Source organism: Podarcis muralis, chromosome 15 (assembly GCF_964188315.1).
Source record: "Podarcis muralis chromosome 15, rPodMur119.hap1.1, whole genome shotgun sequence".
Classification (NCBI taxonomy): Eukaryota; Metazoa; Chordata; class Lepidosauria; order Squamata; family Lacertidae; genus Podarcis; species Podarcis muralis.
Window position 1 is genome coordinate 33579931 of NC_135669.1, and position 17163 is coordinate 33597093.

The 17163-nt window shown below is 45.6% G+C and overlaps 1 protein-coding gene across 1 annotated transcript in view; it reads right to left on the reverse strand.

Moving 5' to 3' along the window:
- LOC114585364 (ras GTPase-activating protein 4) overlaps positions 1-15859 on the reverse strand; it is a 53124-nt gene extending 37265 nt beyond the window's left edge. Inside the window, exon 1 of the mRNA XM_028707938.2 lies at positions 15599-15859. Within this exon, the coding sequence (XP_028563771.2) occupies positions 15599-15663 (65 nt within the window). The 5' untranslated portion in view covers positions 15664-15859. The remainder of the gene's footprint in view (positions 1-15598) is intronic.
- Between the last annotated feature and the right edge of the window lie 1304 nt (positions 15860-17163).

A 17163-nucleotide genomic window follows, 5' to 3' on the forward strand; every position in this document is an offset into this window, starting at 1 on the left:
GTCTAGATGGCCTGTTGTGCTGCTATTGTGGCCAATACCAGTTGTGTATTTTTGGACTACAGCTCCCATCGTCTCTGATCACCAGAGTCTTGATGGGAGTTGAGTCCAAAAATCAAAGATACAAGGTTAGGGAAGGGCCGCTCTAGCCATCTCTCTCTCTATGGGCCGTGTTTCCTCTCTAGGTATCTACTAGCACTTTAACTCTTCCTTTTCCAAATAGCTTTCAGCTTTTCCCCAAAAAATTGCAGTAGGGGACGGAAAGAATAATGATTAAGCAGATAATGGGGACAATACTGGGCTCAATGGACAATGGTCTGACTAGAGACAAGATGATGATGATGATGACGACGACGACAACTTCCTATGTGCTCTCCAATAATAAGCTCTCCAATATAAAGAATGGTTGAAAGAGCGTAGCATGTTTTAGAATAAATTAAGGGGAGGCATGATGGCCATCTTCAAACATCTGAAAGTCTGTTTCATGCAGAAGATAGAGCAATGGAAGCTGGTCCATTAGGGGCAACGACCCACCAATTTCAGCCAGTCCCTATCTGCCTGCCTTGTTTCTTACAAGGGAGAGTCACAGCATAGCTCTCAAGTGTCCCTTATTTGGCGGGACAGTCCCTTATCCCAGTGCCATGTCCCGCTGCTGTCCCTTATTGATGAGGCTTCGTTTGGCTGCTGGCTGGGCTTTCTGCCTTTGGCTCAGAAGGGATCAGAAGTTGAACATACCTGTGCCCGGAAAATCCCTTATTTTGAGGCTGTTGTTCCCCTATTTTCAAATCTGTAAGTTAACAGCTATGAGTCACAGGCTACAGCCACTCTGCATAACAACCCAATCCTTCAATTTCCAGTGCTCACAGTCTGAGTGGCATTGCTTGATGTAGCCAAAACAGAAACCATGCACTATGTGGAGATATCAGCAGGACGGCCAAAACCTCAAAGGTTGCACAAATGCAATTTTAAAGGAGGGGAAATGGGAGAGGGAATCTCCAAAAAACCAGCCCAATAAAAACAACGATGCTCTGTGGCCATGGGATACTGGCTGACTTGAAGATGGTGGGAGATATGCGAAGCCTGCAGAACAGCTCTCCGCTCTACAGCTTTTAGAACAGGCCCTTGTGTCTCCCCCCAGGAAAGCAGCAAGGGAGTGAGGCCACAAATATGTACAGTGGTACCTTGGGTTACATACGCTTCAGGTTACAGACTCCACTAACCCATAAATATTACCTCGGGTTAAGAACTTTGCTTCAGAATGAGAACAGAAATCGTGCAGCGACGGCGCAGCGGCAGCAGGAGGCCCCATTAGCTAAAGCGGTGCTTCAGGTTAAGAACAGTTTCAGGTTAAGAACAGACCTCCAGAACGAATTAAGTTCTTAACCAGAGGTACCACTGTATTATATTTCATAAACTTTATACACCATGGGTCGCCCTCTTCGTTGCACCCTGCCACCTCGAGATAGGAGTCAGATGGGCAGGTGAGCCCAGGGGGCGCAACATTTGATCGTAAGTTCAGTTTGGGTGATAGGTAGCCTTGAATGCTAGCCCTCATGTTGGGTGTTCTTTGCGTTTTGTTTCCTTGCAACATGCATTTAGGCAGAGCATATGACATCGGGGAGACCCCACCTAGCCGAGCTAGAGCCTGAGGTGGTGCCATAAATGGATTCCTTCCTCTACTCTCCATTAATCAGCGCAGCTTGAGGCACTGTATAGCAGGAGACCAAATAATGGAATGCACACCGGAATTATCCTATTTTCAGCTCCCTGCCTTGGCCTTCGTTAATCATTTGCAAGCTAAAGGCCGAAAAATAAACAGCCATTTAATATGAAAAAACGGTGCCCTGTGAGATGGGGGAAATAGAGATATCTCAGGAGCTGGATTTACAGCTGCTGAGTTCTGCATTTAACCATTTGGCTGCTGGCTGTTATTGCCAAGTCTGTGGGATAAATGGCTCCACAGGTATAAGCATGAGACTTTTAATATCAGGGTCGTGGGTTCGAGACCCACATTGGACAAAGAGAGGGTTGTAGCGGGTTGGACTAGATGAGCCTTAGGGTCCCTTCCAACTCTAAAATTCTATGAAATTTTAAGAACATGGTGGGGAGAGGGCTGAAAAAGACAGAAGGGTTGTTCATAGGGCCTGAATGCCACTTAAAAACACTTAGTAAAGCTCCCATTGTAGGTGGCAGAATGAAAACTCCTTCAGTGTTTTAGAGTGAATACGTCCTAATTAACACATTTTGGCATGCAGTTCCTTCTAATGCAATGCAGTTTCAGACGTTATTTTCACCAATACATTGATTTTTATGCCCATTCTCTCCCCCCCCCCCCATATGTGGGTTTTTGTAAACGTTCTTTTGTTCAGCAACTGCATTACAAAATTTGGATGGGTGCTAATTTTGATGGACGGCTGTATTTTGGTTCTCATGTTGCTTTGGAAAGTGCAAATTTGATATATTTAACTTTAAATGTGAAGTGAATCGATTTTCTCCCTCATTCCTACTCAGGAGGGAGACTGAAGGCCAAACCTGCATATATTTATTTAAAAAGGTTTGCCTTTAACGGTCTCCTTTGCATTTTTGTGTTACCATTTTTTTATGTAGGGTTCAAACATCCTGTATCCTGATGAAGTTTGATCCCATTATAGAAATGAAGCGTGTTTTTGTTTTTTTAAGCCTAAGGGTGAGTGTCAGAATACAGATTTAGCCACAATAAGATACGTATTCTCCTCAGGTACCATTTTAAACTTCCTGCCCCCACCTACTATCTGGTGATAATTCTGGCCACTAGTGAAGACTTGATGTCAAAACACATCTGCCCTTTGTAATATTTGAGTGTGCTCACATTTATGTTTTGATAGGCCCTTGTTTTAAATCTTATTTCTGTTGTATGCATTCTTTTACCATAAAACACACACACACGAAAACTATTTTTGGCTGAGGCTTTTAACCGGTCTGCTCCTGGCTCAACATTTTCCTCCAATGGACCACAAAGAAGATTGGCCTCCACCCAAGAACATTCTCTCACAGAGCACTTCCATACACAGAGAAAGTGAGGACTCAGAAAGCTTTGTGAGAAAACTTACTACAGGCATTCCATCTCCCCACCAACCAAACTGTCCCCCAGTTACTCGGTACCAACCCTAATCTTTGCCAGTTTCATCAAGTCAACAGAGGTAGGACCTACTTGCTTAAATATGGAAGAAACCATAGGAACACAACAGTTCCATCCCCAGCTTAGCAGAAAATCTTGAAACTCCCAATTTTCATTTTGAAAGATATCCAAGTTTCTAGTCCACATGCATGGCTGCAATCTCCAAATACCCCCCATGGTAAGTTCTACTGCATTCAAAGGGGCTTTCCTTCCAAATAAACATAATTAAGGGTTTAATGGTATGGATGCTTTGATTATACAACCCAACAATTTGACCTTCGAAGAACTTCGCTTAAGGCAGATGTCCATCTTAAAGATTTCTGAGCGTGGTGCCGTACAGAGAATGAGGATATCTTACAAAACATTTGAGGAAAATTGAGTCGGGGAAGGAATGTGATGACGGCCTCAAATACTACTAGAAAGAGATCAAAAAAGGAAAGCAGCTATGAGCCTTCAGAGGGAAAGAAGCTTGCAACAGAGGATCTCTACGTAATTTGTTCATCTGAAAGATATATTTAATCCACTTTTTTTCCTCTGCCCAATCTCGAGTACAGGCTAAGAACTTCCTCAACCCATAACAAAACATGTTTTTCTTCTGGAGGTCTCCGGGCTGTTAGCATTGAATAAACAGCTTTAAAAGGTCACACTCAAAATCATTTCCTCCCTCTGTAAGGTTTTATGCTTTGTTGACAGATCCACAAGGTTTCCAATTACCCAGAGAGCCTTCCAGTAAAAGGTACACTGGCGGGGGGAAGTGGGAGGGGTAAGAGACCCTCTATAATACGTTGCTGAAGTGAAGTTCTTTGTTTTCTTTTTCAAAGGGGAATATTAGTCACCAGAACAAGGAAACTTTAGCGGGTATGTAAAATGTACAGTGGTACCTCAGGTTAAGTACTTAATTCGTTCTGGAGGTCCGTACTTAACCTGAAACTGTTCTTAACCTGAAGCACCACTTTAGTTAATGGGGCCTCCCGCTGCTGCCACGCGATTTGTGTTCTCATCCTGAAGCAACGTTCTTAACCTGAAGCACTATTTCTGGGTTAGCGGAGTCTGTAACCTGAAGCGTATGTAACCTGAAGCGTATGTAACCTGGGGTACCACTGTACTCAATATGTGGAGTCGTAAGAGAAGAGGCCAAAACGTTTCAACCATTTTTTCCCCCATAAAGGCACAAAATAAAGTTTAGAAATGCTGCAAAATACATATGTTTGCTAGCTATGATTCGAGTCCTCTTGGTTTGACTGCACCACAGCATGCTGGGATTGAACCCTTTGCCTGATCCGTCGGTTGTCTTGTTTCACTGAAGTCAAGTTGCTGACACCCTACTCAATACCTAACTGCATAGATTGTAAGCTGCTTGGGGCAGGGAACTCTCTTGGTACTTATATTACTCAAGCTTCCCGCACCCCACCCATCGACTGCTTAAAAATTACAGAGGGTCCAGACAAACCACATCATGATTTTTCTTCCTGTTGCAGCGGTTACAATGCAATGCATGCCAGATTTTCAGTTTTATTTTTATTGCTTCCTTCATCCGTGTTCTTTATCTGCTTCCTCCTTCTCCATCTTTCATACTCCTAATCCTTCCTAGTCCTTTCAAGTGCCTCCTCTCCCCACAATTCTGGTCTGTCACGCTCACCTTGCAGGTGAATCACAAGTTCTCAGAAGGACAGAGCAGCCCCTGAGCTCTACCATTTGCAGCCGTCCCTCCTTCTGTCCTTCCCAGACTTTCCATAGAGCCCCTGAGCGCACCACCGTTTGGGCTGCCTGCTCTAGAGCAGGATTTTCACAGGGATGTCTTTATAGAGACGACCAGGGCTCCGAGCCATTTTCTCATCCTAGCTTCAGCAGGCTCAGCGCTAGAAAATGTATTGTGAGTTTGGGGCTTCATCAGTCCTTCCATGATGTCGAAGGTATGCAGCGCTTCGTTGTTTGCAATTGTTTTGGGACTTAGCCTGATGTCCCCAGCCTTGCATGCAAAAGGTTCAGATATTATAATAATAATAATAAACCTTTATTGTCACTACACCACCTATGTGCAGTGAAATTAAACAAGCCCCACCCCCCACACACTCAGTCTTGTTCATGCTCTGTGTGCTTGTCAGAAGTCAATTACACCACTATTTTTTTCCCATTCAGCAGCCCAACAGCCCACAGATAAAAACTGTTCTTTAACCAGTTGGTGCGGCTGACTATACTTCTGTATCTCCTGCCCGAAGGTAGGAGATTAAAGAAGTGCTGGCCAGGGGTCATCCCTAAGAATTTTCATCCCTAAGAATTGAGTCATCCCTAAGAATTTTCCTCGCTCTCCTGAGGCAGCGGTCTCCCGTGATGTCATCTAGCCAACTCCAAGGACAGCCCATTATGTCATGTGCCGTATTCGCCACCCTCTGTAGGGACTTCCTTCTTGTCCATGACTGTCAAACCAGTGTACCACACTGTTATACAGTATGAAAGGACACTTTCTATTGTGGCCTGGTAGAAGGAGATCATCAATTTTTGTTTGACATGGTTCTTTCGCAAGACCCTGAGGAAATGGAGTCTCCGTTGGGCCTCCCTAACCACCTGGGTTGTATTGATTTTCCAAGTGAGGTCTTCACTAAAGTAAACTCCCAGGAATTTAAAGGAAGAGACTCTCTCCACACACACACCCCTGATATACAACAGGGCTAGTTCTTCTCTCTTCCTCCAAAAGTCCAACACCATCTCCTTTGTCTTGCTGATATTTAGGTGCAAGTTGTTCTCTAGGCACCATGTGGAGACTTTTTGAACCTCCTCCCTATACGCTGATTCATCTCCACCTGTAATTAGACCCATTATGGTGGGACGCGGGTGGCGCTGTGGGTTAAAGCCTCAGCGCCTAGGACTTGCCGATCGAAAGGTTGGTGGTTCGAATCCCCGCGGCGGGGTGCGCTCCTGTCGCTCGGTCCCAGCGCCTGCCAACCTAGCAGTTCGAAAGCACCCCCGGGTGCAAGTAGATAAATAGGGACCGCTTACTAGCGGGAAGGTAAATGGCTTTCCGTGTGCTGCGCTGGCTCGCCAGATGCAGCTTGTCATGCTGGCCACATGACCCGGAAGTGTCTGCGGACAGCGCTGGCCCCCGGCCTATAGAGTGAGATGGGCGCACAACCCTAGAGTCTGTCAAGACTGGCCCGTATGGGCAGGGGTACCTTTACCTTTACCTTTTTATGGTGGTATCATCTGCAATCTTAATAATTGCAGTGGATGGATCAGATAAAATGCAGTCATATGTATTCAACGAGTACAGGTAGGGACTCAGCACACATCCCTGTGGGGTGCCAGCGCTGAGCTTCAGAGAGGTAGATGTAACAGGCCCAATCCTCACTATTTATTTGTGCATGATTGCTCATAAAGTCTTTAATCCAATCGTAGATGGTAGGGGAAAGGTCCAGGTCCACCAGCTTTTTAATAAGAATGTCCAGAAGGATGGTATTAAAAGCCGAGTTATAATCAATAAGGGTGACGCGGGTGGCGCTGTGGGTAAAACCTCAGCGCCTAGGACTTGCCGATCGCATGGTCGGCGGTTCGAATCCCCGCGGCGGGGTGCGCTCCCGCTGCTCGGTCCCAGCGCCTGCCAACCTAGCAGTTCGAAAGCACCCCCGGGTGCAAGTAGATAAATAGGGACCGCTTACTAGCGGGAAGGTAAACGGCGTTTCCGTGTGCAGCTCTGGCTCGCCAGAGTAGCTTCGTCACGCTGGCCACGTGACCCGGAAGTGTCTGTGGACAGCGCTGGCTCCCGGCCTATAGAGTGAGATGAGCGCACAACCCTAGAGTCTGGCAAGACTGGCCCGTACGGGCAGGGGTACCTTTACCTTATAATCAATAAACAGCATTCTGACATAAATTGGCATCTCTCATCCTTAATGGTCATGCTAACTGGGACTGAGGGTTTATCCACACTTGCTTTTCCTCCACCCTTTCTAGGCACAGTCCAGACTTTACCTTTACCATACCAGACTTTAAAGCTTTGTATCCAACCAACCCCGCCCCCCCCCCCGCTTTTAGCTCCACAGCTTTCCCCGCAAAACCCCGCTCTTTAAAGCTCAGTGAGAGCAATCAGCAGTCCGCAGGAAACCCAAACTGCTGCTTGCTGCGATTGAGCACTAAAGAGCGGGTTTTCTTGGGGAAAGCTCAGGACAGAAAACAAACAAACTGCATGGACCTGGAGCTTTTAAGTGTGGACCAGTGCCTGGAAAGAGCAGGGCAAAATGTGGAAAAGCCCTGATTCAACAATGTTGTGTAGCGGGGGCGGGGGGGGGGGAGCTAATGCAATTCTAGGCTGCATCAACAGAAGCATAATGTCCACATCAAGGGAAGTAATAGTCCTACTGTATTCTGCCTTGGTCAGACCACACCTGGAATACTGTATCCAATTCTGGGCACCACAATTTAAGAAGGATGTTGACAAGCTGGAATGTGTGCAGAGGAGGGCAGCCAAGCCTGATAAGGAACAGTGGAAGGAGTTGGGGATGTTTAGCCTGGAGAAGACTGAGAGGTGGTATGAGGGCCATCTTCAAATATCTAAAGGACTGTCACATGGAAGATGGAGCAATCTTGTTTTCTTCAGCTCCAGAAGATAGGATCCGAGCTAATGGATTCAAATGACAAGAAAGGAGATTCCAGCTAAACATTAGGAAGCACTTTCTGATGGTACGAGCTGTTCGGCAGTGGAACAGACTCCCTCAGAAGGTGATGGACTCTCCTTCATTGAAGATTTGTAAGCAGAGGTTTGATGGCCATCTGCCATGAATGCTTTAGCTGTGATTCCTTCCAGCTCTACAATCCTATGATGGGACTTGGACAGTCTAACAAGATCTGGAGGGACACAGGCTTCCCACCACTGCGATGGACAGTATTGAGCTAGGTAGACCAAGAGTTTAAAAGGGACGTGGGTGGCGCTGTGGGTAAAACCTCAGTGCCTAGGACTTGCCGATCGTATGGTCGGTGGTTCAAATCCCCGCGGCGGGGTGAGCTCCCGTCTTTCGGTCCCAGCTCCTGCCCACCTAGCAGTTCGAAAGCACCCTTAAGTGCAAGTAGATAAATAGGTACCGCTTTATAGCGGGAAGGTAAACGGTGTTTCCGTGTGCTGCGCTGGTGCTGGCTCGCCAGATGCAGCTTCGTCACGCTGGCCACGTGACCCGGAAGTGTCTTCGGACAGCGCTGGCTCCCGGCCTCTTAAGTGAGATGAGCGCACAACCCTAGAGTCGGACACGACTGGCCCGTACGGGCAGGGGTACCTTTACCTTTACTTAGACCAAGAGTTGGACATTGAAAGACAGCTTTCAGTGTGCCTAATCCTGAAAGGAGGAATGATAATGCCCTCCCACCCAAAACACAGTACTTTTAAAAAAAAAAATGCTTTGCAAATCGAAAACTCATGCCAACTTTTTGACAGATTACAGTTAACCTTTAAAAAAAAAAACAACCAACATTACATGAAGTGGCAGAAATCCTTTTCCAAACACAGTACTTCCTGAACATAAAATATCAGCATGACAGGAAGGAGGTTAGTCTGTAGCATCCATTATTATTATTAGCTAAAAACAATCCCACAATAAAACCAACCAACGCAATTGAGACAGCAGGCAAGGAAATAAAGGTTCCACTGTCAAGGATGTTCTGGTCACAAGGTGTGCACCAAGAGATATAGAGCTTCTTGTCACTTTAAAAAATGTTAATGGAGCAAACATTAAAAAGAGTCGTCCCTGGCAGTCAAAGAAGATACAGGAAGATACACCTTTTTGCCATGGCCTTTGACACACAATATATATTTTTCTGGTCCCACCCCATTCCTGTGATTGCAACTTCTTGTAAACTGCCTTTAATAGGGAAGTTTAAATTGCTATAAGTCACCCTGGGATCTTAGGGTGAAGGGCAGGTAATCAATCATCATCATCACCATCACACTTCAACCTGCTGAGGTTTGGTTTTGTAAACATGGCAGTCATGAAAGAATGAAGGCCATAGACCAGGACTGCATGCAATAGTTTGCATGCATGTATTTGTTGTCTTGAGTTATGTATGCAAACTAAGGGCTGTCAAAGTGCATCTCTCCTGAGGCTGCAATCTATTTCTATTAGGACTAGCTGTAAGCCGACTATAACATTTCAAGAAGATTAGGTGCATAACTGCAGGTTAATTTTTTTAAACAAGTTAGATGGCCACATAAATATACCAAGAGTGATTTGTCACCATGATTTCCCATCTTCCCCTCCTTGCTTCTTTAGTTCCCTCCACCTTCCAAATGGGGCCCACAGTTGCTGCAAATCCTATTCTAGCCTCATAGAATCGGAGTTGGAAGGGACCACAAGCATCATCTAGTCCAACCCCCGGCAATGCAGGAATCTGAAGGAGCGTCTCCACCCCCATTGTTCTGCCCGGACACTGAGGTCCAGCGCCAAGGGCCTTCTGGCGGTTCCCTCACTGCAAGAAGCCAAGTTACAGGGAACAAGGCAGAGGGCCTTCTTGGTAGTGGCACCCGCCCTGTGGAACACCCTCCCACCAGATGTCAAAGAGAACAACTACCACCAGACTTTTAGAAGACATCTGAAGGCAGCCCTGTTTAGGGAGGCTTTTAATGTTTGATGCATTACTGTATTTTAATATTTTATACTGTATTTTAATATTTTGTTGGAAGCCGCCCAACAATGGGTGGGGTATAAATAAATAATTATTATTATTATTATTATTATTATTATTATTATTATTATTTGCCCAATGTGGGGCTCAAAGCCACGAACCTGAGATGATGTCTCATGCTCAACTGACTGAGCATAGAGTTGTTTCCACACAAGATGCATCTAACGGCACATGACATGTAGCGAGGACTGGTCAAATAAGGGCAAATAAGGCACTGTTTCACCAACCTTGGCCTGCCCTCAACCAGCCCCCACCTGTCTGACTTCTTGCTTACAACCAATCGGAAGTGACTCTGTCTTCTGTCCTACTTAGAGACCAGCCACCACTGAGAGCGGGGGTGGGGGGTGGGGGAGAGAGGTTGTTTTTAAAGCATAACTGCAGTGTTGGCAGAGGAATCCCAATAAGTAACAGGGTCAGAGCAAGGGGGGTGGGGTGGGGCAGGATCGAACCTTTCCCTTCTCCTGAGGGAAGCTGCACCCTTTTTGGTACCAGAGACGAACTTCCTAAGCTCAAAAATGGATTCCCGCTGCCTCCCTGGCCCAAGGGAGCCAGTGTGGTATAATAATAATAATAATAATAATAATAATAATAATAATAATAATTTTTATTTATACCCCGCCCTCCCCAGCCAAGTCTGGGCTCAGGGCGGCTAACAAGCAATAATAAAAACAAGTTGAATGAATACAACTTAAAAAACAAAATTAAAATACAACATCAAAAAAGTGAAACATTAATAGTTAGCACAGGCATAGGGAAACTCCGGCCCTCCAGATGTTTGGGACTACAATTCCCATCATCCCTAGCTAACAGGACCAGTGGTCAGGGATGATGGGAATTGTAGTCCCAAACATCTGGAGGGCCAGAGTTTGCCTATGCCAGAGTTAGCATGTCAGACTAGCACCTGGGAGAGAGCGGGGCTCAGCCATGAAGCTCACTGGGTGACCTTGGAGGCCAGTCGCTGCCTCTCAGCTTAACCTACCTCACAGGGCTGTTGTGGGGATTAAAGGAGCAGGAAGAGAACCGTGTACACCATCTTCAAATATCTCAAAGGGCTGCCACATAGAATATGGAGCAAGCTTGGTTTTTTTCCTGCTCCAGCGGGTAGGATTCAATCCAATGGATTCAAGTTACAAGAAAGGAGCTTCCGAATAAACATCAGGAAGAACTTTATGGCAGTATGAGGTGTTTGACCGTGGAACAGACTTCCACAAGATGTGACGGACTCTCCTTCCTTGGAGGTTTTTCAGCAGAGGTTGAATGGCCATCTACCATAGATACCTTACCTGAGATTCCTGCATTATTCCTGCATTACAGCGGGGTCCCTTCCAACTCTACAATTCTATGCCACCTTGGCGGAAAGGGTGGGATATAAATGCAATTTATCAGTCACACACCCCTACAATCTGAAGTGGTACCCTCCTGGAAAGGCTGTACCGCTCTGCCCTGCTTGAATGTAAACACTGGCTCCCTATGGCTCCACTATCTCAGCTCTGTAGGCCTCAGCCCAACACACAGTAATAGAGGGCAGACAAGAAGAAAAAGCTTAGTGTAGCTGGGAGGGGACCCAATAATAGCTGGGGATTGCCCGGGCTCTCATCCAGTTCACAGGGCACCATGACATTTCCAGAGAAAAGTTCTCATTTTAATATATTAATGGACTAGCCTTTTCAGCTGTCACAGAAGACTACAATGCAGGGAGTTGACCCGGGGCATTCATGAACTGGGGGGGGGGGAGAGAAGCTGAGAGAGGAGAGAAGCGAGGCCTCCCACCCCTTCGACTTGTTTCTTATTTCATCAGCTGCTCCTGATACCGGGGGGGGGGGGGGGGGAAGCACGGCGAAGGAAAGCAGCCAGAAAAAGGGTTCAAGAGACACACGATAACAGAAGGATCTAAATAAGTGATTGCCAGACTATGCGCTGCAACCAAATACCTTGAACATGAGAAATCTGGGCTTGTCCGCACACAAAGAACAAGATGTAGTTTTGCACCTGCCTGTCTCCCTCCCATTAATGTAGGGGCATCCACACAACACCCTCCCCCATCCCTGTGTTGTCTGGCCTTCCCCTGCCCCTTTAAATGTGGGGTTGGGGGTCTCCTAACAGCTCTCAGAACCCTCCCCAGATTCTTTGGGGAAAGCCATGACTGGTATGATAATGGTTTAAATATATAGTGTGAATGCGGCCCAAGTCTCTCTTTTAGGGGGGAGGGAGGAGAAGCCATTTCCTCAAACTGCAGGCTGCCCCCTACAATGTTTCCCTTCACTTGGGTGAAGATCAGTATGATAAGGGAAGGTTTAAACAGGCTTCCACTTTCTAGCACAATGTGGTCAGCAAATCTAGGCCACCTCGGAGGCAAGCACACTTAAGAGCTGGCTGCAATTGTGAAGGGGAGGACGTTCTGCACCAACCACCTGCCTCTTAAGGTATAGGAAGTAACCCATTTTGCTTTGGATCAAAACCACATTATAATTGCAAGCCAAGCCCACAAGCAAAGGAAACTACACATCTTTCTCAGAAGGGAGCTTAAGTTCAGAGATTTCAGAAAGTTTGCATCAAAGAATATTGCCTTTCTTGTTCTTCTCCATACTGTCCTTGCAAATATCTGCATAGAGTTTTTTAAATTTTACTGCAATGCTTTCTTTAGAAGATTTAGCTTCTCCACCCTGAGATTGCCCCAAGGCCTTCCATAAAGCACCAAGGCCACATTCACATAATTCATGTCTAGGAGGACTCTATTCACTCTTACAGAGCAACAAGTTTTGGAGGTTCCTGTAAAGAAGGGCAGGCTGTTAAACCACTCTAGCATTGTAGCTATGGGAGGGGAGTATATGGATCTCCTAACAGCTCTCAGTACCGTTAATAAACTACAGCTCGCATAATTCTTTGGGGAAGACATGACAGTTTAGAGTGGTGACACAGTGCTTTAACTGTGGCAAAAATGTCATCAAATGATGGGGTACACATTGAGAGTTGTATGTGCATGATGTATACATATTGCACACAGAGAGCAGAGGCCTAGTGCACACTGCCCCCCCTTTACACGTAGAGCACGAAGACATTGTGCAAACAAATTCTGTGCGTGACTGGAGACACTTCAAAAAGCAGGGTTCTCTTGCGCATAACTTGTGCATGGTTATACTTGCAGATCTTACCCGCATACAGTTTATGTACAAGTTACTATATGCAGTGCTTTTTTTCTAAAAAATAAGTAAATGTTTAGGGGTACTCTCGTTTTCCTACTCATATTGAAATACTGTCCCATCAATGAGGCCAAACATAGATTCACAAAATGTTTAGGGGTATGCGTCCCCCTGTGTCCCCCCCAGAAAAAAAAGCACTGACTATATGCATCAGGAACCTGTTTTCTGGGAGTTTATAGAAGACTTCACATTCAAGACCTTACTTCAGAACTTTGCCATAAATCACTGAAATCCTAAAAATAGGCTCGCCTTGTTGAACAGCAAGCTCTCTGCTGAATAGCCATGCAAGGAATACCAGGTCTTAGGCAACCGTTCATCTTTCTGCCCCCTACTTGCCAAAACCTGAACTTTGGGGGTAATCCATGCCCATCTTACAGGACTGCTCTAAAGAGAACTGAGAAATTATTGAAAGAGATACATTAAGTCCTTTGTACTCTCAGAAGCACTCTCGCCAAGTTCTTTACTAGTCCCAACAGCGGTCAGTGAGGATGATTTATTTGTGAAGCCCATTTCCATTTTGATTCTTAAGGGATTCTTTTAAACCATTGGGTAGTCGTTCCAAGTGAGGCAAGCATGTCAGAAGGGCAGGCGAAAGCATAGTAGTTTTGGGACCCAGGACGCTTTCAATAAAGCTCCTGCAAAGATATTAACTGGTCCTGCTAACATACTTCACAGGATTGTTGCAGGAATAAAGTGAAGCAAGTCCATGCATTCTGCCCTTGGTATTAAAAACTGTGTTTTCGTTTTTAAAATTTCGACTCCTGTCATTTAACAGAACTCCTATCTTTTCTACAACATCCTGGCAGGCCAGTCCCAATGCAATATTTTTCCTTCAGAGGAATACCTTGGAAAGATCCCTGGGAAAGGACACAAAGAAAACATTTCAGGGTGGATTTCAAAGCGATGGGCAAATGGGGATCTTGCTATAATACAAATCAAGTAAGAGTTTGCAGTGTTTGACCCCCTATGGCCTGGCAGATTTTTTTATCTGCTTCCTATTTCTTCTCCACCCTCATTTCATCAGAATCATGTTTATCCTGCACAGTGCTGGATTAAGGATTTCTAAAGAGAGGTGACAGCAGCTCTTAGCTCCGGTGTCGAAACAGATTCCAGAGCCTAAGCTTTGGCATGAAATCTGGCACAATTTAAGCCCCGATTTGAGAAAGAGAGAGCGAGGGAGGAAAATACGTTTTAACAGCGATCAGGCCATTTTGCTATTTTTAGGTGCATTGAATGTTGTGCTGTCCTTTTGTCATGCCAATGGAGTTTACGTCTCAAGCCCAACTTTCATGCAGAGACTGGGAATTGCTTCAGAAACGTGCCTGTAATAACTCTGTATGTGGCATCATCAGGCAGAAGAAGCTTATGCCATGATGAGCCATTCAAGAGAGCCACGGACTCACTGCCAGTTTTGCTGCCGCTGACTGATACAACTACCCCTCCGGAATCTATAACAATTCAGTGTCAGACAGCAAATAAAAAATAAATAAGAATGTTATGAACATATTTGGCCATGTAGATGAGGCTGGCTTGGCAGACGGGGTGGGGTTGGTGTGGGAATGCAACTGTTTGTGGGAGATAGGATGTACCTCTTCATCAAAACTGATTTCTTATTGTTACAGAATAGGAAAACATGCAGTTAATGGCGTTTTTTGATCTCACAGAAAGAAATTAATGTGCTTGAAATGAGGACAAGGTGTTGGCTAGGGGCTGACAATCAAGCTTGTGTTTTAATTAAATGGTAATAAGTAAGCTTCCTCAGGCTAGATCTGCCGTTACATACCAGGTACCTTCCAGATGTTTTGGGTGACACAACGTCGGGAAGGCACCAGACTGGGGAAGGCAAAGCTAGATTTTTCAGGAGGGGAAAAAGCAAACCCTGTCCCTAGAATCAGAGTGTACAGATTTTGTTTTTCAGCCCCAAAAGAGGAAGCAGAAAAGCTTCTACAATATGTTTTTAAACACCAGCTGACCAACTGAGAAAGAGAAACTTATTTCACAATTCTTTTTTAAAAAGCTACCAAAGTCTTAACATACAATAGAGAGGCAAAGGGCAGACCCACACAACACATTTACAGCAAATTGAACACACATTTGAAGCACATGGATTCCTCCAAAGAATCCGGAGAACTGGAGCTGCCCCCTCCCAGAGCTACAATTCCCAGCGCCCTTAACAAATCACAGCTCCCAAAATCCATTGGGGAGTGTTATGTGCTTTGAATGTGCAACAGATATACTTAAAATGTATGGTGTTGATCTGCAAGAGGGAAGGGGCCGTATCCAGCATTAGTCATACTCACAGAATACTGGAATTAATGGACATACATAGGTCTAGTCAGTGGGTCTACTCCGAGTAGGTTTCAGTTGGATGCAACTCGATGCCTACAATCTTGCACACACTTACCAAAAAACATTGCGATCAGTGGAACTTCTAAGTAAAGCACACAGAGGATCACAAACACACCGCCACTAGCTTCGTCAGCAACAAAGAACTGGGGTTTGAAAAATAAGAGATCAAATAACAACAACAATCACAAGCGGTGGGCAATGAGGAAAAAAAGCTTGGCTTGCTTGTTTTACTCACATGTCTTTGGCTGGTAGATTTTTCCCTTCCACTATTCGAATGAACAAAGAGCTCCTTTTGGCCATTATTAAGCCAAAATAATGGGAAGCAGGAAAAAGAAATCAGTTCGGGCTTTTCACAACCAACCGGTGCTGGCTGAGGTCCTGCGTCTAGCAGAGCACTAGAGGAAAATCGCAAATCCAGACTGCAAATCCGATCGAACGAAGGGGGAGAAAAAAACCCCAGAAAAAAAGACTCACATTTCTATTGAACCCTACGCTTCTCTCTATATATGGAGCATAGGAAGGGCGCGCGCCTGCCCGGGTTTCCATCGCTCCGCCAATCAGCGAGCGCAAGGGAAAGGACGGGGGCGTGGCCAGCAAAGCAGCTTCAGCTAGGATTGGCCGGCCGGCTTGCCAGCTGTCAACAGGGGCTCTTTAACTCCCCCAAGTCCGCTTTTGAAAATTAGCTCCGAGGTTGGCTTTTCGGTGCAACCTGCGGGGGCTCGCACTGAATCCTGGCTACGCATCTTCCTCCCCCCCCCCAAAAAAAGGAACAGTGTAGAGCTTGGAGGGAAAGGGGCAACCAAAACATGATCACGGGGAAAGAGTAACAGCCCTTTGAGAAAAGGTCGCAGCATTTGGGAGCTTTTTCGTTTGCAGAAAGCGCGAGTAAAAAGCAGCCAAATTATTCACAGCGTGCAGAAAAGATAAGAAGTGTTTTGTTTTGTTTTGTTTCTCCTTCCTCTCATAATACTAGAGCGCAGGGGCATCCAGCGAAGCCGAAGGGAAAATAAAAGTCTTCTTCAAGCAGGACATAGTTAAACTATGGAACTCCCTCCGGCAAGGAGGCAGTGACGGCCGCCAACGTGGACGGCTTTCAAAGAGGATTATGGAAGGTTTATCAGCAGCAACCAAGAACCAACCACGATTATTATGTTCTGTGCTTCTGGAAACCAGTCGCAGGTGGGGAGAGGAGATTGCTGCTACATTCAGGTTCTGCTTTCAGGCTTTCCATAGGCATCTCTGAGAACACAATGCGGCTGGCCGGATCCAGCAGGCTCTCTCTTATGTTCTCCACCGCACCCAGCCTTTCAAACAGGGAGCTGAGTTTTTGAAAAATAAAAATTCTCGACTCTATCTGCATTATATAAATGGATTTGCTAACGTTTAGTGCACAGTCAGGTGCAGAGTAGCCCTTGGTGGATTTGGGCTTCACTTGCAATGCTTAATGGATATTTTTTACAATGCAGGGCCTTGAACCATTCAGCTGCCCACAAAGAGAATCCCAGGATTAAGAGCGGGGTAGAAGGAATGTCCCTTATAGATAAAAGCCATCTGTCATTTCATTATTAACAACTCAGCCTCAGGAAGGGAGGATTCTCCTTGTAGAGCTGTTTCCTTAGCAAAAGAGCAGACACCTTTGGAAAAGAGAGAACTGCTGGGGAACTGGGATAAGAAGGATTACAAACTTATTTCACAGCGGCTTGATCTTCAGCAGCAGGCATTGTGTTTTTCATAACTTGCTCACATTTCCATTCCAGGGAAGTTTTCAAGCAGTCAACAACAACATTACAATGATATTCA